This window comes from Psittacula echo, assembly GCF_963264785.1.
Source record: "Psittacula echo genome assembly, chromosome: 5".
NCBI classification, from domain to species: Eukaryota; Metazoa; Chordata; class Aves; order Psittaciformes; family Psittacidae; genus Psittacula; species Psittacula echo.
The window spans coordinates 70,348,375-70,374,851 of NC_137739.1; the positions used below are offsets into that span (position 1 = coordinate 70,348,375).

The 26,477-nt window shown below is 43.8% G+C and overlaps 1 protein-coding gene across 1 annotated transcript in view; it reads right to left on the reverse strand.

The window, feature by feature from the left end:
* BRF1 (BRF1 general transcription factor IIIB subunit) overlaps nucleotides 1–21,730 on the reverse strand; it is a gene marked incomplete at its 3' end in the record, with an annotated part of 179,077 nt that extends 157,347 nt beyond the window's left edge. Inside the window, exons 1-2 of the mRNA XM_080617127.1 lie at nucleotides 21,464–21,730; nucleotides 4,072–4,152 (exon numbers count right to left, since the gene is read on the reverse strand). Of these exons, the coding sequence (XP_080473253.1) occupies nucleotides 4,072–4,152; nucleotides 21,464–21,650 (268 nt within the window). The 5' untranslated portion in view covers nucleotides 21,651–21,730. The remainder of the gene's footprint in view (nucleotides 1–4,071; nucleotides 4,153–21,463) is intronic.
* Between the last annotated feature and the right edge of the window lie 4,747 nt (nucleotides 21,731–26,477).

Here is a 26,477-nt window from a genome sequence, read left to right on the forward strand (position 1 = left end):
AAAACACATTCATTTAAAGAAATTATTTAAAACACAGCACAAGAGTTCAGAAATAGGATTAAGCCAGATGCAGCTGCAATTTTCAAACTTAGTTTAAACCAAATCTGAATATCTGCAACTATAGCTTTCAAGTTATAATCATGCCATTGACCTTCCTTCCCCGCTCCCTTTTGATTTTGGCCACTGAAGACTCTGACGCTTTCAATAGCTCCAAGTCAAGAACAACTCCCTTGTAACGACGACTCTGACATGGATATAGTGAGAGCAGATTGCCTGCAAGGAAACAAGAATAAACCAGCTATTTAGAGAGATTATGTAATGCAGCCCAGAGCTGTAAAATGAGATTTAAAGAGACAGAACTCTGCATTTCAGCCCTGTAAGTAACCATAAAAGTTGGGCAATACTGTAACAATTTGAAGAGTCATTAGAGGAAGAAGTCTTGTCAAAGCATCCCCTCTCTGATGTAGTATTTTATTCATAATTCTCGAAAAACCAGCACCATTTGGCTATTTTGTCAAACCCTTTAAAACAAAGTTGAAACACCTCTTCATATCAGAGGTGTTTCAACCTCCGGTGGCTGCACATCAAGGTGGTGTGCAGGTTTCTGCTACAAAAGTGAGCTCTATGTGAACAGATGCAACGCATCTTGTGGATCTGAGCTTGTTGAACTTCTGAAGTTTAGCACTCTCAATTAGCACACTACTGCATGCTGAAAACCAAACCAATTATGAACAAATACAACAGAATTTGTCTTTCCTGCATGAGTATTTTAGCAAGTGTAAACAAGATTCAAGCTTTTATAAGTAGCCAATTCCCAAATGAACACCCATGAACATCAGCTGGTTAAGCAAAGGAAGACCAAGACTATGAACTGCCATGGACCACCATATTATAAACAGCAAGGAAAAACACAGGAAAGGCGTGTGTGATAAGGGAGACTAGTTCTGTGTATTGGACATTCTTACACAAAGCTGGAAACTATAAAATCTTGAGGGTTTGTCCATGGCTTTGTTTAGAGCATACACGCACACATAAAAACACTGATGCACAAAATAATGATTTTGTAGAAGAATCCAGAACTGTTGAACGGTTGTTGAGAGATTTCATTTCTGCATTTCTTCGCTTTAGAATAGATGAAAAGAAAAGAAAAAAAATATGTACAATTACCTTAGGAATTCTAATGAAAAACTGGTTTTCATCTGACTCTAAACATCCTTTCATTAAAAGCCTCAAAAAACAGCAGCATCATGCATTCAGCCAACCCCAGCTGCTTTGCTAGTGATTAAATAAGACAGTGAGCCCAGATCACCTCCTTTTCACCTCCCCTGAAAAAGGCATTACAGCAAGGAAGAATTTGGCCCAAACTACACGGGGAGGGAAGGGAAAGCAGGGGGAGAGGGGTTTTTTTCTTTAAAATAAACCCAGCAAGTCCCTGCTCCATTGCTGGACTTTTCCTCACATCATGTCAAGCCTGCAGGTTGCTGGCAAGCAGATCAGGCACAGAGCAAAACCTGCCAGCATTTCCAGACCACACACACACTCTCAGCTGCTTTTGAATACACTGGGGATGAAGTCTATCTACCACCCGTTCCTGGCTTTCCAGAGCCTGGTTCTTCCCTGCAGCAATAGCCCATACAGAGCACTACCTGGGGGAAAATCACGTCCTAACAGTACTGAAGGTAGCATGCAGCCTTGACGCAAGAGTCACCAGCAAGCTGCAGGAACAGGTCTCCTGAACGGTTCTAGCAAGCTGTGCTGGCATCCCAAAGGGATGCTAATTTCAGCAGTTCATTTGCAACTCAGTTAACTTTAGAAATGCAGACGTAGTAGTATCAGCAAATAAATAAATAAGCAGCTCAGCATTTTTTCGGATCAGATAGCATGGTGCTCCAAGGATAACTGTTCATTTTTAAAACAATCAACTATCAATGCACCTCAGTTTCACTCAATGAACAACCCATACTTTCTCTTTAAAATATATACTGTAAGTTCATTTACTTTGCCACACTTTCATGTCTAAACACAACAGATATTAACATAATGTCAAGAAAAAAAAAAAAAGGCCATGATCATTGGCCCACAGTGACAGGGTGAGATTTTCTAAGTTCACTGCCATAGCTCAATTCACAATTAAAAACAATGTAAAACTAAAACTGTGATTAAATGCAGCAGACAACTAGTTCATTACACAGCAGCAGAAAGAAAAGACATTCAAACACCAATTGCATTACCTTAAATATCATCTGCTGCTTTCATGCCTGGGACTGAGCAAGAAAATCACTTAGCTTATTGGAAATAATTTTCCCAGAGACAGACTGGCAGCATGACAAATGAGAGTTGGCTACAAAATCAAAGACCAAATACTTTTTTCATATATAAAGGATAGCCACAAAAAAAAACAGGTGGAGAGCCTCAGACAGGTATACGTGAAGGCCAAATTATTTTCCTGTTTCAAAACTGTTTGGGAGATAATTTCATTTAAATTTGATTTTAAGCAACCATCATTTCTTGTATTTGATGCTGACAGACTTTAGCCAACTCAGAATCACTGTGCATGACTGGTGTCCCACGCAGAAAAGCTGTGGGGAAGGAAGATGTTCAGACACATTCGCCAGCAAACACTCACCCAAGAAAGAAGTCATGCTTAGATTCCAGAAAAACACCTGCAATATCTTTATTTGTGATTACCTTTCAGCATAACTGAAAGGGCTTTTGAAGGATTCAATCACTCCAAGAGGCAATGGGATAGCATTTTCTCCCCTCAACATTTTACTTTTCTACAATTAAAGACAAGGAACTGGGCAGTCCATATGCACCTCAGGCCAATTTACTTTTTAAATGCCCACATAAAATTAGTTTTGATTAAAATGCCTTCATCCAAAGACAAACTTAACTAACTGTAAAAGGTATTCTAGTGGGTTTATTCCACTTCTTATAGAGGTTACACTTCATATAAGCATTTTTAAAACTTGTAAGTTAGTAACTTTGGACCTGACACTGAAACAAGCTCACAGAAAGTGCAAGCCTTACTCTGCCAAGCAAGCAGAGCTCAATACTGTTCAGTACAAACAGCTGAATAAAACATTCTGCATATAAATCCAGTGAACAATGCTGAGTAAAGCAGTCTGGATACATTTCAATAACACAGATCGATCTTAACTTTCCTATACCTGTGGAGATACAGGATCAGATCAATCTTATCCTTTGCATACCTATGCAGGCGGTGATTGAGTTCCAAGTATAAGATTTTAATTTAGGAAAATACCTTTACCTAAAATATCCCACCCCCAAAAAGAGTACCATATTAATAAAATCCATCTATGTCCCTTGGTTAACTATGCCAGCTTCCCAGTGTTTGATATGACAGTCCATCAGCCATCATATCCAAGAGTCATGAGATAAGGGTATTAATTAGCCAAAAAAAGACAACTTTTGTCCATTAATATGAGTAACAGCAACTCAAAGAACATTCTCTTTCTGGAGTAAAAGCTGGGTTTATTCACTCACTTTAGAGTGTAGATTCTGTAGATCTCAATTAAAACGTAATGAGAATGTTTAAATATCCTACAGACACTACAATCTTTTTTCCATTTCCAACCCCCCCCCCAATTCAACAGTCACATATTAAGCATAATTACGACCAACTGTGCACATATACATAATATATGCATTATCTCACACTTACAGTGTATATAAACAAAAGCATTTGAACAAGTATACTTAAAGATAAACATGCATAAAGCTTTTCAAGAACTCTGATAAAAGAGAAAGCCACAATCGCTTAACATAAAATAAAAAGGTGCAATGGGCATGCCAACCTTGAAAAAGCCCTTTTAAACTACAATAGTATTATCAGGTGCCATTACCCTTTGTCAGCCAGCTACCTGACCTCATAAATCAGGTATAACAACCAAATGAGAGCACAATGTAAAATCAGCACAAGGCACACTTGTCTAATGAATAACAAGTGACCTGCCAAGGTTTTGAGGTCACATTCAAACTGAAAAAATTATTGTAATCAACCATATTAATAAAAACAAGTCATATCAACACGACTAAGTTTGCACATACCATTCTGTAGAGTTTGTGCTCGTGACTCCTTCCCCAGATTGGCATGGAATCCTCCTCCTAAAGTTGGTGTTTTGCCTGCACCTATTAGGAAAAAAAAACAAACACCAAAACAACCCAGATATGTCAAATGCAATAACTGAATTAAAATATTAAAATAAAACTTACTGTGCCACTACAGTAAGTACCTGTGTAATTCACAACATGCCAAATTACATTAATAAGGGGAACAGAAGTGCTTGAAGGGCTTACAACAATGAATACAATAATCCTGTGCAATTTATTTCTTCCTTGGGATACCTTAAGATTTACATGGTTCCACAAACCCTCCCAATCTCAGCTCCAAAAGAAAGTACAAAAAATGTCACAATCTCTATTGTAGACAGAACATTAAAATCAATATTGTAAAATACTTCTCGAAATAAATAATGAAACAATTGCTTAGTGTATATTTTTTTGTCTGAAGAATGTTCAATACATAATTTTAATAGTTAATTACTGGCACTACGGAACATAAACATTTAGCATTCAATGACGACTGTGTTGGATAATACAGACATAACACTTCAGACTAACGTTAGGCACACCCACAGCAATACTTAGGCTACAAAAACCTTAAGTATGGAACTGCTACTTTTACATCCTGAGAGGCTGGAGACTAAAATAAGTCCAGGTTGTATATCAGCATCAACTAGATGCTGGTTTTTGCATCCATGCCAATGCTGAGGAGCCTGAATGCAGAGTTTGCTAAGAGTCAATGGAACTACTCATGCAAACCAATCCCGCAGAACAGGGAATTAAACTACCAAGGACAGAAATAGTCTCCCACTAAAGCAGAAAGGGTTTTTTAAAAAACAACCAGACTACCTCAAGCAGGATATCTGAATGTATCAGCTTAACAGCAAATGAGACTCAAAAGCTAAATTGCACAGGATTGAAAAAAAGCAATCTGTTCATAGCTGGACTTCTACTTAATTCAAGTAGTCTGCTCTTCAGAATCAGGAGAAAAGTCATATTGTTGCCTATGATGCCTACCTACAGTTTTTCCTTAGTTTCTTGTAGCTATGTTTTCTTATCTTTTACCAGTTCTCTAGAACAAACTAGAATGTCGCTGGGATAGAATCACGCAGGAAAGTGTCCCTTTGGCTAATTTGGGTCAGGTTTCCTGTCTCTGCTCCCTTACGGCTTCCAGTCTCTGCTCCCTTAAGGCTTCCTGTGCCTCTCCTCACTGCAGAGCATGAGAGGACTGAGAAGTACTTGACCAGAGTAAGCATTACTTAGCAACAACTAAAACATCGGTGTGTTATCAGCACTGTTCTCCAATTAAAGCTGAAAACACAGCACTGCACCAGCTACGAGGAAGAAAATTAAGTCCATCCCAGCGCAGACCAGGACACAGGTACAAGTGATGAGAAACTGTGACCTAAACTGTTCACTCTTACTGGACTCTCTTAGTCTCCTCTCAGCTGCATTTAATGTACACCCATGTTGAGGGGAAAAAAAAAAACAAATTAACAAAAAAAAAAAAAAAAAACAACCACAAACAGAAAAGCTAATATTCCTGCAGTATTAGTGTCTACCCGCCTTCAAAGCTTAATTTTCCATACAACTTTTAAACCGGGTTTCTAGTGCTATCCACAACAGCAACCATTTCATTAACATATCCTTCCAATAAACAATCATGAACAGCTCTCCCATAAATGCCCCACAACTTAAGTACTTCAGCTCCACATCCTAGTTAGAAAAGAAAAACATTCAATAGCGACCCCCTCACTGGTTATTTATATACAGCATTTATAGACAGCAATGTCTCCTTGCCATTCTTATAGGTGCATCTCTTATTTCCACAAATGCTCCAAAACAAACCAATGATGCAAAACAGAGAGAGGTTACCAAACTACCCTAGCACACATAACATTTTTGGTATACATTCAATAAGAATGGTTTACCTGGGAGAGGTGAGGAGGGAGGGAATATATATATCAATAGTGGCAATGCTGCTTTTCTTCAGTAGCAAATCTAACTTGCTGAGACTCTGCCTCCTACCCTCATTTTTCCATTGTTTTAAGATCTGCTTTATCACAGGCTACCTCACTTGTCTGATTTGCAGCCGGAGAGCACACACAAACATCAGTACAGTAGAGGAGGCCATAAACTGCAGGACAAGAGCAGAAACACACAGCAGGGTAGGCTGGAGGTAGATGGCTCATCCAGCACTTGTGTCAAAGGCACTGTTGCCCCCTCCTGCGCACAAAGGCTCCACTTTTCAGCCCCATCTATCTTTGAATACACAAAAATATGGAACTCTGTTGGACTATCATTGCCAAAACAGCCACGTTACTCTTTCACAAGCTTCCCTGTTATTACTAAAAAGCTTGCAAAACGAATCTTACAGTGGCGGAAAACAATACTATTAACAAAATGATTTAACTTACTCAGAAGCTAAAATCCAGAAGGAATACAAACAACATAAAATTAAGCTGACATTTCAGTGTTTTCATTAAGATTCTTTTCATTAGACATCAAGATATAATATTGCACATAAAAGTTACATAAAAGTGATTTCTCTCCAAGCTATGGAGTCTGCAGCAGATACTAGTGGAGCTATCGAAAAGGCAAATTTTGCTATCAGAATTGACGTACCCATTTCTCAGTGAGTTAACTGGAAAGACTGTATATCTTTAATTAGCATTTGGCTTTGAAAACTGACAGAAAACTGGTCTGTTGAGCTCTTACACTCAGAACTGCAAACTACTGTTGCCATTGACTATGAAGTCCTACCACCAGCATTAATCTTTACAAGCAGAATGAAAACCAAACTCATTAATGTAAATGTTCAGTTGGATAATAAAAAACCCAAACTATTCCAAAAAAACTGTGAAGTCATCAATTTAATATAAAAACAAAAATCCCTACAAAGCTCATCATATAAAAGTACGAAGGAAAGGAACAGCAATCGCTAGGCACAACCAAATTAACATCCCAGCTTAAGTGAAATTTTTACATTTCTTGACCTTTTCCGTTTTTCCCTCTACAACTTCAAATGTGAAATAAACAGGCTTTGGGTTTTTCACATTCAGCTTTCAAGATATACAAAAATACAGAATCATAGAATAGTCAGGATTGGAAAGGACCTTAAGATCACCTAGTTCCAATCCCCCTGCCATGGGCAAGGACACCCCACACTAAACCATGTCACCCAAGGCCTCATCCAACCTGGCCTTGAACACCACCAAGGATGGAGCATTCACAACTTCCCTGGGCAACCCATTCCAGTGCCTCACCACCCTCACAGTAAAGAATTTCCTCCTTAGATCCAATCTAAACTTCCCCTGTTTAAGTTTGAACCCGTTACCCCTTGTCCTGTCACTACAGTCCCTGATGAAGAGTCCATCCCCAGCATCCCTACAGCCCCCCCTTCAGATACTGGAAGGCTGCTATGAGGTCTCCACGCAGCCTTCTCTTCTCCAGGCTGAACAGCCCCAACTGTCTCAGCCTATCTTCGTACGGGAGGTGCTCCAGTCCCCTGATCATCCTCGTGGCCCTCCTCTGGACTTGTTCCAACAGTTCCATGTCCTTTGTATGTTGAGGACACCAGAACTGTGCACAATACTCCAAGTGAGGTCTCACGAGAGCAGAGTAGAGGGGCAGGATCACCTCCTTCGACCTGCTGGCCACACTCCTCCTTTTGATGCAGCCCAGGATGCGGTTGGCTTTCTGGGCTTGCGAGCACACGCTGCTGGCTCATGTTCATTTTCTCATCGACTAACACCCCCAAGTCCTTCTCTGCAGGGCTGCTCTGAATCTCTTCTCTGCCCAACCTGTAGCCGTGCCTGGGATTCCTCCATCCCAGGTGTGGGACCTTGCACTTGGCATGGTGAAACTTCATCAGGTTGGCATCAGCCCACCTCACAAGCGTGTCGAGGTCCCTTTGGATGGCATCCCTTCCCTCCGGCGTATCAACCGAACCACACAGCTTGGTGTCATCGGCAAACTTGCTGAGGGCGCACTCAATCCCACTGTCCATGTCACCGACAAAGATGTTGAACAAGACCGGTCCCAACACCGATCCCTGAGGGACACTACTCGTTACCAGTCTCCAGCCGGACATCGAGCCATTGACCACAACTCTTTGTGTGCAGCCATCCAGCCAGTTCTTTATCCACTGAGTGGTCCATCTATCAAATTGATGTCTCTCCAATTTAGAGACAAGGATGTTGTGTGGGACAGTGTCAAACGCTTTGCACAAGTCCAGATATATGACATCAACTGCTCTGCCCCTGTCCAACAGTTTCGTAGCCCCATCATAGAAGACCACCAAATTGGTCAGGCAGGATTTCCCCTTAGTGAAGCCATGCTGGTTGTCACCAACCACCTCCTTGTTTTTCATGTGCCTTAGCATGCCTTCCAGGAGAATGTGCTCCAAGAGTTTGCCAGGCACAGAGGTGAGACTGACTGGTCTGTAATTCCCCAGGTCATCCATTTTCCCCTTCTTGAAAATGGGGGTTATATTTCCCCTTTTCCAGTCATCAGGAACTTCACCTGACTGCCATGATTTTTCAAATATGATGAACAGTGGCTTAGCAACTTCATTCGCCAGCTCCTTCAGGACCCACAGATGGATTTCATCAGGTCCCATGGACTTCTGTACGTTTAGGTTTTTAAGATGGTCTCGAACCAGATCCTCTCCTACAGTGGGCCTAGGGTCCTCATTCTCACAGTCCCTGTGTTCGCCTTCCAAGACTTGGGTGGTGCAGTCAGATCCTTTGCCAGTGAAGACCGAGGCAAAGAAGTCATTAAGAACCTCAGCCTTCTCCAAATCCTGGGTAGCCAGTTCTCCCGATAGCTTCCAGAGGGGGCCTACGTTGTCCCTAGTCTGTCTTTTACTCGCTACGTACCTATAATATAATATATAATATATAATATATATATAAAATATAATATATATAATAATATATATATAATATATATAACCCTTCCTGTTATCCTTAATATCCCTAGCCAAGTTCAATTCTAACTGGGCTTTAGCCTTCCTCACCTGGTCCCTGGCTTCCCAGACAACATCCCTGTATTCTTCCCAGGCTGCCTGTCCCTGCTGCCACCTTTTATAAGCCTCTTTTTTCCTTTGAATTTTCCTCAGCAGCTCCTTATCCATCCAAGGAGGTCTCCTGGCCCTCCTGCTGCACTTCCTTCTAGTTGGGATGCAACACTCCTGAGCTTGGAGCAGGTGATCCTTGAATAACAACCAAGAGTCTTGGGCCCCCCTGCCCTCTAGGGCTGTATCCCATGGAACCTTACTAAGCAGGTTCCTGAAGAGGCCAAAGTCTGCTCTCTTGAAGTCCAGGGCAGTGAGCTTGCTGCACACTCTTCTCCCTGTCCCGAGGATCTCGAATTTGACCATCTCGTGGTCACTGCATCCAAGGCTGCCCTGGAGCGTCACATTTCCAACCAGCCCTTCCCTGTTGGTGAGCACGAGGTCAAGCATGGCACCTCTCCTTGTCGGCTCCTCTATTACTTGCAGGAGGAAGTTGTCTTCCACACAATCGAGGAACCTCCTGGATTGCTTGTGTTGGGTTGTACCTTCACTCCAGCAGATGTCAGGGTGGTTGAAGTCTCCCATGAGAACAAGGGCCTGTGAGTGTGAGGCTGTTCCTATCTGCCTATAGAGCACTTCATCCACAGATTCCTCTTGATCAGGCGGTCTGTAACAGATCCCCACAGTAATGTCCCCCATCGCTGCTCTCTCTTTAACCCTAACCCACAAACTCTCTGTCAACTGTCCGAGAAGTGTTTGGTGTCTTCAAGTGCTGCCTGCCAAATCTTCAACACTAACACTAACATTTCCCTAAGCCAACCCAAATATCCTCCTTCATGAGGTGGTACTTCCCAAGGTACATTGTCATTTGCTGACTATTTTTAGAAACTAACTCAAGATTCTCAGCTTTGCCAACCTGAAGTCTCCTCTTCCAAGTTAGCTTTGGATATTTACATGAAATTTTGGACAACAGAAGGTGTGGAGAGATGTGTTAACAGCACAAACACACAGCTACTGAATATTTTGTAGTCCTCCCAGAGTGCCCCAACACACCAAAAGAAGAGATCAGATCACATACCTGGAAACTTGGTGATACTCAGTCAAAGCTTACACAGATCCAGAGCCAGCCCATAACCACACATTACTCAAGTGCTAAACTACTGTGACTGTCCCTTCAAGCATCCCCACATCTGCTCCTTGCAGCACAGTCTGGGTCAGATCCAGGCACCTCGGCTGTTCTTGTGTTGCTCCACTGACTCACTAATGAAGTAAGAAGTCACATCACCTGCTTCTGTACAAAAATGTTCCTCAAGCAGTAAAAGGACCAAGCAAAGCCTGAAGTCTGTGACAGCCTTCAACAGCATCAAGAAGACAACAGATAGCAGGAACAGCACTTATCCCTTTATACTGAGGAGGCAAAGAGCAGCCACTCAGGTGTCTGCAGCTTAAAGGGCACTTTCCTGAGAGCTAGTGACATGCTGAGTTTCAGATTCAACACCTGGAAAAGAAACAGATTAAGTCCCAGCATTATGGATTTTGTTTCCTCTAGATAAATGAGCGAGTGAAGACAGGGAATGAAGCAGCTTGTAACCTGAAATGAAGCGTATCTGCTATTTGATAGGACCAGTTGTAACACAATCCTTCCCTATGAAATTAAAAACCAAAAAACACCAGCTCTTTTTTCAGGAGAAGGCAGGAGAAAACCCTTCAATTTAAAACCCACATATTTACAGATCCAGCATAAAATCTGGGTCTGATACTGCACACTTGCATCACACCAACAGTTTCATAATCAGGGTAGACTAAATAATCTAATATAAAACATGAATGAGCTTCCTACTTAAGTTAGATCATAAAAGTCAAAAGGAGAATAAGTTAATGTGCCATTTCAACTCATGCCTACAATAGCAAAATGATGTAATTAAAGTTTTTTGAACACACAAAACTACAAAGTCTGCAACTGAAATAATTCTCAGCCATTTTTACAGGGACACTAACAGATCAGCACACACTACAGACTGCTGAAATGGTACTGCTGAATAAATTTACATAGGCAAACTTTTAATATACTCCATCATAGCTAGCTACCTATGGGCTTATTTTCATAACTACCAACCAAAGAGATAAATACACTATTGCATCCACCATGCCTGAGTTTAGGACTGCACAAGTTTATGAAAGTTACATCCAACAGTTCACATCTAAGTTACGCGCAGGATTCTGCATTTTCACAACTGACAGCAGCATGCTGCAGCACTTCAAGCAGGAATTTGTTGCCACCACAAGGACAGCATGTAAGACTCAAGGCCAGGAAAAAACGCTATATACTTAACTCTGATGCAAGATTGCCACCTGGAGGATTACAGAAAAGAAGCAAAAATCGATTCAGTTTATTTCATTAACATATTAATTTTTTGCATGAAATAGATGCAAGTTTCCCCTCTTCCTTCCCAACACGACTATAAATTAGTTTTGTAAAGAGAAAAACTAGCACAAAGTAAAACAGGTAAACAGTCCAGGATTTCCCACAAAAGGTCTGCAAATCCAGCATATCCATACTTCCTTCAGTGTTGCAAATTACATCATGACCACTCTACATAACTAAAAATTAACCATGAATTAGTGTCATTCTGTAAGAGGAAATTTTCCAGTATTACCATTATTTTCATTTTTCACTACCCAGTGTTTTCATTTCAAGTTTAGCTTAAGTATTACTGGTGGAACACACTTCAGGATTGTTCAAAGCTGCACTATAAAAAATATCTGATGTCAGGATTTGGTCTATTAATATAGCATACATGGAAACCAATTCATAGAATCATAGAGTAGGTAGGATTCGAACTGACCTTAAAAGATGACCTAGTTCCAACCCCCCCGCCATGGGAAAGGACCCTTTCCACTAGATCAGGTTGCTCAAAGCCCCATCTAACCTGGCCTTGTAAAAAGTCCCTCACAAGCTTTCTTGTAGCCCCCTTTGAAGGTAATGGAAGGCAATTATCTACTACCAATTAAAAACAAAACCCCTACTCCTTCCACTTTAATATTCAAAAAATACAGGAGAATCCTTTATTGTACATAACAACTGGCCATACAAGAACCACAGAACGTAATACAAACACAGAGTTCATCTTCTTCACCAACTGTTTCACTAGCACTGACTGTGACAGGTACATCTCACAAAGTTCTAGAGGAAAACAGGCATAGGAGATGAAAAGCTAGTAATCTTAGCTTAAATTTTACTAAGCTTTTTCCTCCCTGTATCTAGTCCTCCTCTTTCCAGTTTGCTGACCGTAACTTCCCATTTCCACAAACCCCAGTAAGACTGAAATGCTTAGATCAAGGCAAACTCAGTCAAGTTCTGCACTTGAGGTCAATGTAACTCACACTCCTCAATGTAAAAACAAACAAAAAAAAGCTTTCAAGATTTACACAGTATATACAAAATATTCTGGTAAGCTTCCATAAGCATACCTGAAAAACTGAGCATACCACAGCTTCACTAATAAGATACATTAAATCTGTCAAGGGACACTTCAGAGCAGGAGTACACACTCATTGTTTATAGCAGTGCAAATGGGTTACTGTAGCAAGTTGCTTATAATTCACTTGCAACAAAAAAATCGTATTAGCAGGAAAAAACTTCCTTGATATTCTAATACCTGAAACAGCCTACTGACAAATGTTGTGCAGCCTTCTCACTAAAAGTTCTAACAAACACTTGTTGGTGTGTTAAGGGCTACTAGTTCACAACTTTCCGTTCTCCCTATGAACAAAAGTAAGCAGATATCTTTTCACAGGCAACGTTCTTCCCACCAGTCTCAAATCAGTATCTTGCAAACTCATGTACATTTGGAGATGGAGAGTCTTAATGTACTTACGCTGCTCAAGAGCTATACATGATCCTGACTTGGTGCTGAAGTTGCACTAATGCTGTTAAAGTCCATTGCAGCCTCTCATTTCTATTTGTCACCATCCTAAAACCTCCTGGCTTAGACACTAAGTAAGCCTAAGTTAAAAGACTAATTCACACCTGTTCTTTAAATGCCAGCTTAGCATTTAAAGAAAAGATTATACATTTTTAACTTAGTTTGTTACTTTTTCTTTTTATCAAAACGCCTCCAAAAGAAATAGAAATTCCAAGCAATCAACCACAAAACAGTAAACCTATTTCAAGACAGTCATGCTGCTCAGTCTCACACAGGGACACCAACGATGTTCACTGACCTCAGACCCCAAAGGCAGGGTATGTCCTGCAGTGCAAGAATCCCACTTCAGTGACCAGGCTATAACCACTTCATAACACTCCTACTGAGGCTGTGACATGTATTTGAGAATGAAGTGTCCTGTAAGTCTTATTTGGAGCTGATAATGCCCCTAGCTCCAAGAACTCATCTTTTCCATCCCACAGTTCTATTGCCTCAGACAAGGGAGGCCGCATTTCATTATGCTAACCTCCCTTTTATCCTGTTTTCCCTGGGGCAAATGCACACACTGCAGCACTGCCTGCCCCTCTCCTCACTCTGCCCACTTTGAGACAACCCCAAGGAGGATAGAGGTCTCAAAACTACAAGGTTTCTTTCTATTTTGTACAAGTAGGCAGCTTGTTGGGGAAGACATCCAATAAGTAAGAGCTAGCTAAAAACTTCTGAAAAATAATTCGGATTTAAATTCTCATTAGAGATGTGACTCTAAACTCTGTATAAGAGGACAAGGGCAGCCACAATAAAGGGCACCGGGCACCTCTGTGAGTCCAGAGATTGCCTGAGGCCAAGCAGGACATCAGCTTACATGTGGGGATAAGGATCAGGCCCATCAAGGGGAAACAAGACACAGCACTGGGATGGCCAGGCAAGGTCACAGGCATGGGCTGAAGCCAGGCAGGACAACGGCCTGGCTCAGCAGGGCTGTGGGGAGCTGGAGACCAGCCCTGCTGTGGAGTCACTAAGGCAAGGGTGGATGTTCACAGGGGCCTCCTGGGCAGGGTAGCGAGAGCCCCAGGGGGGAGGCAGGTTGTGGACAGCAAGGGCCAGCAGTGGCTGGCAAAGCAGGCAGCTCTCCTGCCACCCAACTGCAGACAAAGATCATCAACGCTTCTAAAGGACAGGTTTCCGGGCTGGTTTATGGTTTGTGCCCAAGAAGCTTATCAGATGCTGGCTTTCTCTACTTACTACCAAGCATTTAAAGGCAATTTCTGGAACAAAAGAAGCCAAGTTTCCCCAGATACTGAATGTTTCAGGATCACAAGCTCAGTCCGCTTTGCGGTGTCCTTTTCTCATTCTGCAGTTTTCTCAGTTTTGTCTTCCAGCTTGCTGCTGCACTACCTGCACATCAGCCTTCTCAGGTGGGACTGTTCTCTTCTCCTTTGATTAGTGACAGAAGCCCTAGACTCCACTTTCAAAGCTTCTTTAATCCCAAAGAGAGATCTGGACTATCAATGTTCAGCTTTCTTCCTCTCATTCTCTTCAGCTTTGTACTTGTTTTTTACTCCTGTCAGCCTTAGGGAAAAAAACCTCTGAAAACATTTTCTTCCACTAACTACCACAAGACAAAGGACTCCCTCCTAGACACATTGGAAGAGTGATCAGAGAACTCACTGCCTTCAAACATGGCAAGCGACTCACAACTTGCCATTCTACAAAAGCACCAGCCATCAAACCAGTGCAGGCCCGTGAAGGGCTCTGCGGAGCTTTGTCTTCCAGGATGTAATTACAGTATAATGGAGAGGGAGAAACCTAGCTCACTCTTAAACTCTGTAGTGCTGTATTTCATTCTGGTATGCATTCATATCTTATGACCGACAGAGGAGTCTGTTCAGGACTTAGGTATAAAGAAAAAAAGAAAGATGCATCCATTCCAATTACAGAAAAAGGAATTTTAATTCAAACTCTCTCCAAATTTGACAAGAAACCACAGAGAACAACCTGTTTTGGCTAGTTTGAGACACTCTGAACAGGCTATCAATTATAAGGTGGATAGTTATTCTTTAAAACTAGACTCAACTAGGAAAAGCACATACCTCAAACACTTTCTGTGCAATTAACGGAGGTCCTTGGAGCCCAAATGTGCACGACAACCCTTTTTCACTAGTACCCGACTTACTCAGTGTCATGGTTTAAGCCCAGGCCATAAATCAGAACCACGCAGTCTACCCCCTCCCCCAGCCCTTTCTTCCCCTCCCCCGGGGAGGGAGGGCAAGGAGAATGGAAAGAATGTAACTCCCACAGGTTGAGATAAGAACAGTCCAGTAACTAAGGTATAACACAAATCACTACTGCTGCCACCAATAATAATAATGATAAAGGAAATAACAAGTGCAGTGAATACAATACCACCCGTCGAAACCCAGGCTGACCAAGCAGCGAACTAGCCCTTCCGGGTAACTCTCAGTTTATATCCTGGGCATGACGTGCTGTGGTATGGAATACCTCTTTGGCTAGTTTGGATCAGGTGTCCTGTCCCTGCTTCCTCCCAGCTTCCCCTTCTCCCTGGCAGAGCATGAGACTCACAAAGTCCTTGGTCAGGCTAAACATTTGAGCAGTAACTAAAAACATCGGTGTTATTAGCGCTGTTCCAAAGCCAAAAGTCAAAACACAGCACTGCACCAGCTACTTAGGAGAAGAAAAAAATGACTGCTACTGCTGAACCCAGGACACCCAGCATCAAATCAGCCAAGCTCAGAAAGAAACTCAATTTCAACATCTGGCCTTCACAAGCTTCAAGAAGACAACACAGCTAGGGTTAAGTCTTGAGACTTGATTCTTACCTGACTGCAACCACTTGCAACAGAATTAACAATTACAACTATTGTAATAAGGCCTATCAAAGCATCTGCTAACTTGTGCTTTGTGAGAACTTCCCTTTCAGAAAATCAACAAAGATAAACAGTAGCCCCCTTTTAGAGCATGAAGAGTATATTCCCTGGCTAGTGAATTTACCAGCTTACGACCCAGCAAAGTGACAGGCACCTCACAAGAGATTCCTTGCCACTCCTGGAGACAGACAGCATTAAAGGGAATTGTGGGATTAGGGTATCCTGCAAATGTACCCCTCCATTTCCATCAAGACCATGGCAATGAAAAGCACTGGTGTTACTACACTGAGACAAACAGATTATGCCCATGTCTAAAGAGGGTCTCATGAGGCCTGGGATGGCTAAGCTCTCGTTTTGTGTACTTATATAAAGTACACCATCTCCTTTTTTATGCCCCAAGTACCACCAAGAAAGATTTCATGGTCCTTATTACAAAGTACTGCATATGCAACTTCATAAACTTTACCCTAAATACATCTTTGCCTTGCAGTCTGGATTTCTGGACAACTTATCACAGACTCTCACAATTGTAAATATCTCTACCATTTACTTCTCACAAGGAGAACAGAAGAATTAACCAACCATTTTCAAGACAGAACATATCTACATAACTGTTAAAGTCACAGGACTGTCCTGGTCACATTTTAAAAAAAAAAAAAAAAAAAAAAAAAAAAAAAAAAAAAAAAAAAACAAACAACAAAAAAAACCAAACAAAAAACCAAACACAAACCCTCAAACAAACAAACAAAAAAACCAAAAAAAGCAGTATTAATAGCTAAGGATACTTACACTTTATGCTGTAAAACCATAGATCCCTGAGTGTTGGACCAGTTTTAAAAGAAGGGTCAAAACCCTCAAAAGCATCTTTGCAGAGCTCAATTAACCTGATCACCCCCCAAGACTCAAGAACAGCTGTGCCAAGTCAGATCAGAGAGCTATCTAGTCCAGTGTGCTACCTCTGAACAGTAAAGTCCATTAACATACACGGCTACAAGTGAACACTACACACAGGAGGAAAGGTTGTTACAACAGTTCTCTCATTATCTCCTACAGCCCAGAGATCTGTGGCTCAAGAATTTCCTGACCCAGAAATACCAGCATTTTTTTTTTAGGGGTCATGACACATTTTTATTCTGCTTGCCCAATCATTTTCTAATTGATACAAACTTTAAACACCTACAACTTAAGATTCACAATTTAACTAAATGTCTTTTATAAAAAAAAAAAAAACAAAACAACAAACAAACACACAAAAACCTAACGCTTTTGAACCTCCTACTTGCTACTTTCAAAATAAGCTATCTGCTAGATTTCTCAGCACTCCCCAGTTTTTGCATTATGTGATACTGAACAATAGCTCATCCTTACCATGTTATTCTACGGTATTTACAGACCTCTACTATGTTCCCATTCAATCATCTGCATCTATTCAGTCATTCTAACAGAAGCTCTTCACAAAGCCCTCCTCTTAATCACCCCATCTTACTTGGTGTGTCTTTTCCAGTTGTGTTAGAGGTTTTCTTGAGGAGATGCAAGACAAAAACACATCAGAGCTGCATACAGTATTTAAGTTGCAGATAGTGCTGTGGATATGTAACAGTGTATGCATATGCTGTCATATTCTTTTCCTGATAACTTCTAATATTCTCCTTCCTGCTCTGCTTTTTTGTACTGTGAACGAACATTGAGCTAAACATTTTTACAGAGCTATCCATTAAGACCTAGTGACCTCCTTCCCTAATTGTACTAGCCAGATCAGATGCTGCCATCCCACATGTGGAAGAACTGAACAATCCTAACTCGCACTGCCACACTCAATCCCATCTGCTACCCTACTACCCAGGTACTAAAAGCAACAGGTCCTTCTACATCTACAGATGATTTTAAGGTCCTTTCCAACCCTAACTATTCTATGATTCTATGGTTCTATGATTCACTACCCCGAATAATACTACCAGCAAACCTCATTAACTCACCATTCACCTGGTTTGAAGATCATCAGCCCTGACTCTGTGGAGCTTCACTGGCTACTCCTAAAGGAGGCTTATTATTTATTTCTATTCTATTTTCTTATAATTTGAGTAAATACTCTGCTCTGTAAGGACCTTCCCTTATCCACAACAGCCCAGATTCCTCAAAAGCTTCTTGTGAAGGATCTTGTTGACCTCCCTTCACAAATCCAACAGTCTGCTTTGTCCACTTACTGACTTCTTTAGAAAGCTCCTACATATCTGCAAGGCACGCCACTTTGCCAAAAAAACACTTCACCCAAATTTACCTCTACAGCCTCCTGTTCTGTCCTTCACTGCTTCTACCCTTTGCCCAACAGACTGAACTAGCCTGCATTTCCTCAGACTTTCATGCATCAGCAAAGCAAAGCCTCTCACTCAATTTCAAGCACAAGCCATGCTTTCTCAGCACACCAATGCTCAGCTGTTAGAACTGTCAAAACAATGGAAAGAAACAGACTCACACACCTGCTTTGGAAAACACTGGCTATACCAAACTTCTGAACGAAGGCATCAGTGGAGAGACTGCGGCTTCCTACGCTAGACACATTCATAGCTAAATGTAAATACTGCCTGGGAATACCTAACTGTGACCTTACACCTTCCTCCAGCCCTGAAGGAACAAAAGAAAGGATTTCCCATGGTTTATAGTGGGGTTGCTGGGCTTACTAGCAAGGACTTGGCATGCACTAGACAGGTAACTTTGTATTAAAATAGAAAAGTGCAGGACTTTCTTCCTCCCTCAGCAAACAAATGCAAGATTCTGTATCCTTAACAGGCTGCTTGGCAAAATATTTTGCTAGATGTACCAAAGAGAAGTCAGTAACAGTTGACTTCAGTGCTTTCCATTCTCTTCTGCTTCTTTATGAAAATTAAATTATGAAGAAAGGCATCTATAACTATTTGACATATATATACACACAAACAGAAGTGTATCCATTATAAACCCTATATAAGCCCTCGTGTATCTTGGGAGGGTTTGGGAATCTTGTTGCACATCCAGGGGCTCTGAACTCCACAGACACCAAGACTCCTATTCAACTCCCAGTTGTGCAACAGAGAATTTGACAGCCCTCATACTTTGCAAAACCTAGACAACAGTCTCCAAGTCACCCAGCCCTACTGACCAACAGCCATGGTCTCAGAAACAGTAGCCTGAGCACCTCTGACACTGCAAATGCTCCACATATTAGGGCTGCCTGCGATCACCAGACTGCAGTCCGAAGAACCTGAGCCCAAGGTATTTCATACACAGGGGATCCCTCAGAGCCATAGATGAAGAGCTAATAGAGGGCAGGAAAAGGTGTTTAAAAGAGTTAATTTTGATGGGAACCTGCTTACACAATCAGAAGTCACTGAAAACTATGGCTTACCAGAAAATGTTGCTTTCAGCAAGTACATGTTTTTTGACAATATAAATTCTGTCGGAAATTCTCTAGCCAGCACAACATTCAGAGATACAAATTCTGCCTTGCTTACATAAGAAAAGATTTTTCTCCCCATTCCCAAGGACTTAAATCAGTGTAATACAAGCATAATGGACAAGCACATATCATGAAGACACTGTTATCGCAGCACAAATACATCTTTTCAAATTGGCTTGCATCACTCAGTTTAAGTCAAGCAAAAAAAATTATTCACACGAACATAGAGAATTACACCAGCACAAACCACCCATATCCAAACTTCCTGAAAATGTTTACTGTGAAACAGTACCCGCACTCATCCTTGTAGTAACTTAGTAAATTTACAAAGTGTTGTTTTGAAAGTCCTGCTCCATTGCTTCCATAAACAACACTTCACCAAAATACATACACTAATGCAAATGAGGACTTGCTAGAAGATCACAGTAGGAAGATCTTCACATATGGTGATGCCCCTGCAACCACACCTTGTGCCGCCAGATAAAGCCACCATAAGCATGCTACAGTGTGCTCCCATTTCCACTTTTACACACCCACCTATCCCCACTGAGCTTATCTGTCTTCATGGGTGCTAGAATTGGTTTTTGTATAGTATATAGCTATACAAAACCGAGGAATTAATAAAATAAAAAAAATATTAGCCAACAGCAGCATCTCAGGACTTGCACAGAAGGGAAAGGGTTCCTTAAAGGAACTTAGGAAAGTACCGTGCAATTCATCTAGAAGAAGAGAAAGACTGAGTATGCTGCAGTTCGCTCTTTTCCTTTGATTTTTTTTTTTTTTTTTGGTAGGGTAAAGGCATCCCAAAATGCACTCTAGCTTGCATGCCATCTGTCCCGCGTAATTTTGGGTGGGAGGGAAAAAGCAGTACAAGCCTTTAAAAAAGTACCCTTCACTTTTCCCTGTGGTGATGCGGAGGCTACAAGAGCTGCCCATAAGCTATAAAAAAACCCAAAAAAAACCAGCACCTTGAGTTGGAAGATACGAATAGCATCAGACAAAGCCTAGTCTACAATAAACTCCTGAACTCCAACATCCAGTGCTGCCCTCCCCACCACAACTCTTCTGTCTTCACCACAGCCATACAATCCATCAGTCCCTCTTGTTTCACTGCTAAGTTCCTTCCCCTATTTCTTCTTTATGCTTCTTTCTCCTTATATACAGTGCCCACATCAGTTTTCCTTCTCTCCCCTTCCAAACCCAATGCCCACTTCACACGGCTGTCTTCCAGGCACAGAGGCCTTATCCTCCAGGGAATTCACACAAACACCCCTACCTACCTATTTACAGAAGAAGCCTCTTGAACCTCTACTTCCAGCCTCCTTCTCCACCACACCACCCCTGTGCCTCCACATACTCCCTCTACCCAGCTCTCTTGGCCTCCACTCCAAATAATTTCATATATCTCCCCCGTCTTTCCATACAGAGCCCCAGCCTTCTCTGATATACCCACACACACCAGTCCCTCATGCACCTCCTCCGATCACCTAACGCATCTCTTCCATCACTCTCCCCATTCATCCCAGCCGCCTTCCAACACAATTTCTGCCTCACCTTGCACAGCACACTGTCCTCCCCTACCATTCACTGACTGTCCCATTTCCACTTCGTGCAGCACTATCCCACATCCACAAAAGGGAAAGGGTCCCTTAAAGGAACTTAGTTCCACCATCCCTGATACTCCTCTGCACCTTTGTCCCCCACACACCTCTGCGCAACACCCTATCCCCCATGCACCAACCCCTTTACACAGCACCTTCTTCCCTACGCACTATCCTTACCCCCCCAGCATCTTACCTCCATGCACCATCCCCATAACCCCACCCTCCGGCTCAGCACCCTCGTGCCCTGTCCCTGCCTCCAATAGCCGACAGCACCCTCACCCCGCTGCACTGTCCCTGTCTTTCATATCCCTCACAGCATCCCTCTCCCTCATGCACTGTCCCCTGTCCCCTACCACTCTCTCCCCTATCCCCAACATCCTCTCTCCATACATCGTCCTTTACCCTGCCCCAGCACCCTCTCCCCAAACACGGCCCGCGGTCCCCTGGCCGCGAAAGCTCCACACTCCCCTGCCTGGTGCACGTGCCCCCCACTCCGCCCCGCCGGCGCTCACCATCCAGCGACACGAACTGTCCCACGGCGGAGGAGCCGCCGCCGCTGTTCTCCACGAACTGCACCTCGGAGACGATGATGTTGTCCTCCAGCACCGAGCCGCAGCCCGTGCACACCGCATCCCCGCGCGCCGCGTCCACCTCGATCTCCGAGCACCCGCAGGCGGCGCACACCCGGCCGCCCGGCATCTTGCCCAGCGCCCCTAGGTCGAGGCCGGGCCCCGGCCACGCTGCCACAACCGCCGCCTCCCCGCCGCTGCCACCGCCCAGCCGGCACGACGCGAGGTATCCCGGCCTCTGCGAAGGCCTCACGCTCCGGGACCGGCAGGGGGAGGAGCGCGGCGGCATCCGTCGCCCGCTCTCGCGAGACTTCGTCTGCCGCTCCCCACCCGTCTGAGCGGCCGCACCTTCACCTCCGGAGGGGGAAGACGCGGTCGGTTGGCTAGCGGGGTGGGAGCGTGGTTTTTGTGTGTGGTAGGTGGCGGCGGCTCCTCCGTGGACTTTGGAGTTCCCTTCTCCATCTCCCACTAAACAACTGCAGACTGTGTCTGCATTCCCGCGGCCCGAACGTAACTGATAGGAGCAGTCCGGTGAACGAGGCGAGACCTGGCGCCGCAGCGGGGTCAAAGGCTCGGAGTGATTAGAGGACTCACGGGGAGCTCCGGCCCGCTAGGACCTTACTTTCCCCTTGGGGCAGGCATGACTGTTACCGAACCGCCTCCTGCGGCCTTGGCACTGGGGCCTGTAAGGCATCTCTGAGCTCTTGTGGGCTGGCTGAGAAGGAGGGAAGGCGCTTTGCGAGTCAGATCTTGGGGAAAGCAGGGATGGCTCTGGAGGTTCTTCCAGAGGTGCCGCTGCGGCCCCACTCTCAGAAGGGTTGCTGTATTTATATTCTTCGTTTTAAACGGCTGTGCTGCCAGTGGTGAGCGTCTACTGGCACCAGGACACACACTTCGGTCTTCACAGCTCTGCAAAACGGAGCCCACGGTGTTTCAGATTAAGTGATGTGTCTTGTGCTTATGGCAGAACATGAGGATACCCTAAATTTTTTACCAGAATTCATTCATTAAACTATAAACTTCTTGCCTAACGTTATGTACTTTGTTAAATCCATGCCATGGTTTCTGTATGATAAACTCTTCCTTTTCTGGTTTGATTTGTGGAGAAAAGTGTATTGCTAAAACACAAAACTTGCACTGTGGCTGAGTGGTGCATTATTTTTGACACCCTGTAAAGCCTATAGGAATTAAAAGTTGTGTAAAAATGCATGGCATACAGTGAAAAATGTGGGCCTTGTGTTCTCATCTTCCATATGCCAATTTCTGCGTTCCCTGAAAGTAAAATTGGGGCTATAGCACTCTCAACTTGCATTTCAAAAGTATAACATTTGTTATGCTTCAAAAAATCATGAATTCATTAATCAACTTTCATCAATCATTCTGTAATACATGGGTGAAAGGTTTTGTGAGGCATTGTCCTGGATTCAGCAGTAGCAGTCAGTTTTTTCAGTTTTTTTTTTCAGTACCTGGTGCAGGGCTGTGTTTTTGACTTTCGGCCTGGGAACAGCGCTAATAACACTGACGTTTTTAGTTACTACTCAAATGTTTAGCCTGACCAAGGACTTTGTGAGTCTCATGCTCTGCCAGGGAGGAGAGGAAGATGGGAGGAAGCAGGGACAGGACACCTGACCCAAACTAGCCAAAGAGGTATTCCATACCACAGCACGTCATGCCCAGGATGGAACTGAGAGTTACCCAGAAGGGCTGGATCACGGCGGGGTGGGGGTGAGGTACCGGTTGGTGAGCGGTTGTATTCTATTCCTTGTTATTTCCTTTATCATCATTATTATTATTGGTGGTAGCAGTAGTGATTTGTGTTATACCTTAGTTACTGGACTGTTCTTATCTCAACCTGTGGGAGTTACATTCTTTCGATTCTCCTCCCCATCCCTCCAGGAGGGGGAAGAAAAGGTGGGGGGGGAAGTAGACTGCGTGGTTCTAATTTACAGCCTGGGCTTAAACCACGACAGGCATAATGAATCTGTTTCAGTAAAGCACTTTTAGCTGTGCGTGACAGTTGTAGTATTAAAGTCTGATGCTTTGTAACCCTTTCAGTTATTAGTTCCTGAATCAGAAACCTCAAGTTTTCATCCAAGAAAGTTACTGCTCACTTTAGCACTTAACACATATGTAATAAATTAGCATGCCATGCTGCAGATGGAAGGAAACTGAGCAGAATAGGTGTTGTAGCTAGATATTTGCATAGACTTTCATCATTGTTGGTGTTCAAAATACACAAATTAGTAAAAGCAGAAACAGAAACTTTCACGTTCATACAAAACATTTTGTGAGTCTATGAAACTCACCACTGTCAGCATCCATCTCCCACCAAATAACTCAGATGCAGCCAAGTAGCACATACAGACCTCTACAACTGACCGGATACATGGTACAAAATCATAGAATCATAGAATAGTTAGGGTTGGAAAGGACCTTAAGATCACCTAGTTCCAATCCCCCTGCCATGGGCAGGGACACCCCACACTAAACCATGTCACCCATGGCTCTGTCCAACCTGGCCTTGAACACTGCCAAGGATGGAGCATTCACAACTTCCTTGGGCAACCCATTCCAGTGCCTCACCACCCTAACAGTAAAGAATTTCTTCCTTAGATCCAATCTAAACTTCCCCTGTTTAAGTTTGAACCCGTTACCCCTTGTCCTATCACTACAGTCGCTAATGAAGGGTCCATCCCCAGCATCCCTATAGCCCCCCTTGAGATACTGGAAGGCTGCTATGAGGTCTCCACGCAGCCTTCTCTTCTCCAGGCTGAACAGCCCCAACTTTCTCAGCCTATCTTCATACGGGAGGTGCTCCAGTCCCCTGATCATCCTCGTGGCCCTCCTCTGGACTTGTTCCAACAGTTCCATGTCCTTTTTATGTTGAGGACACCAGAACTGTGCACAATACTCCAAGTGAGGTCTCACGAGAGGAGAGTAGAGGGGCAGGATCACCTCCTTCGACCTGCTGGTCACACTCCTTTTGATGCAGCCCAGGATACGGTTGGCTTTCTCTGCTGCGAGCGCACACTGAAGCTGGCTCATGTTCATTTTCTCATCGAGCAACACCCCCAAGTCCTTCTCTGCAGGGCTGCTCTGAATCTCTTCTCTGCCCAACCTGTAGCCGTGCCTGGGATTGCTCCGACCCAGATGTAGGACCTTGCACTTGGCATGGTGAAACTTCATCAGGTTGGCATCAGCCCACCTCACAAGCGTGTCGAGGTCCCTCTGGATGGCATCCCTTCCCTCCGGCGTATCAACCGAACCACACAGCTTGGTGTCATCGGCAAACTTGCTGAGGGCGCACTCAATCCCACTGTCCATGTCACCGACAAAGATGTTGAACAAGACCGGTCCCAACACCGATCCCTGAGGGACACCACTCGTTACCGGTCTCCAGCCGGACATCGAGCCATTGACCACAACTCTTTGCGTGCAGCCATCCAGCCAGTTCTTTATCCACTGAGTGGTCCACCCATCAAATTGATGTCTCTCCAATTTAGAGACAAGGATGTCATGTGGGACAGTGTGGAACACTTTGCACAAATCCAGGTAGATGACATCAACTGCTCTACCCCTGTCCATCAGTTCTGTAGCCCCATCATAGAAGGCCACCAAATTGGTCAGGCAGGATTTCCCCTTAGTGAAGCCATGCTGGCTGTCACCAACTACCTCCTTGTTTTTCCTGTGCCTTAGCATGCCTTCCAGGAGAATGTGCTCCAAGAGTTTGCCAGGCACAGAGGTGAGACTGACTGGTCTGTAATTCCCCAGGTCATCCATTTTCCCCTTTTTGAAAATGGAGGTTATATTTCCCCTTTTCCAGTCATCAGGAACTTCACCTGACTGCCATGATTTTTCAAATATGATGAACAGTGGCTTAGCAACTTCATTCGCCAGCTCCTTCAGGTCCCACAGATGGATTTCATCAGGTCCCATGGACTTGTGTACGTTTAGGTTTTTAAGATGGTCTCGAACCAGATCCTCTCCTACAGTGGGCCTAGGGTCCTCATTCTCACAGTCCCTGTGTTCGCCTTCCAAGACTTGGGTGGTGCGGTCAGATCCTTTGCCAGTGAAGACCGAGGCAAAGAAGTCATTAAGAACCTCAGCCTTCTCCAAATCCAAGGTAGCCAGTTCTCCTGATGGCTTCTGGAGGGAGCCTATGTTGTCCCTAGTCTGTCTTTTATTTGCAATGTACCTATAGAATCCCTTCCTGTGGATGATTTTCTGGCAAAGAATGGCCACATACCCAGATCAGCAAGTGCCTACGGGGAGTTCGACATGAACCAAGGGACAACTAAAGGTGAAGGAGGATGGGAGTGAGGCACTGGGAGTGAGAATCCCAGCAAGATAAGGAGCGAGAATTTACTGAGTTTCTAAATTGACGACTGTTGGAAAACTTTGAAGGTCAGGTTCTCACACCTGTGCTTAACCAATTATATATTAGTTGTTAAGGGCCTTAAAGATATGTATCCAATCACAATGGGCCACATTAGTGTAAACAACCTTAAGAAATAGTATATAAAGAGTTAGTTTTTTATAATAAATGGCTTTTGTCTGATCACATTGATCTCCGGCTGAGTCCATTCCGTGACAAATGACGCCCGAACAGGCTTTTTCACATTGAAAACGAAGAACGTGGTGCTGCGGGGAAGTCGATCTGACAGGACCGGGATTCATCCGGCAGGACCGGGATCCGGCAGGACCGGAACGGTAAGGAGCCTTTGAGCCCGGGAGGCAGACGCCTCGGAACGCTACAGAGCCTTTGAGCCCGGGAGGCAGACGCCTGGGAACGCTACGGAGCCTTTGAGCCCTGGAGGTAGACGCCTGGGAATGGAACGGAGCCTGTGAGCCCTGGAGGTAGACGCCTGGGAATGGAACAGAGCCTGTGAGCCTGGGAGACAGATGCCTTGGAGCGGATTGGAGCCTGTGAGCCCAGGAGACACTACAGTGGAATTCA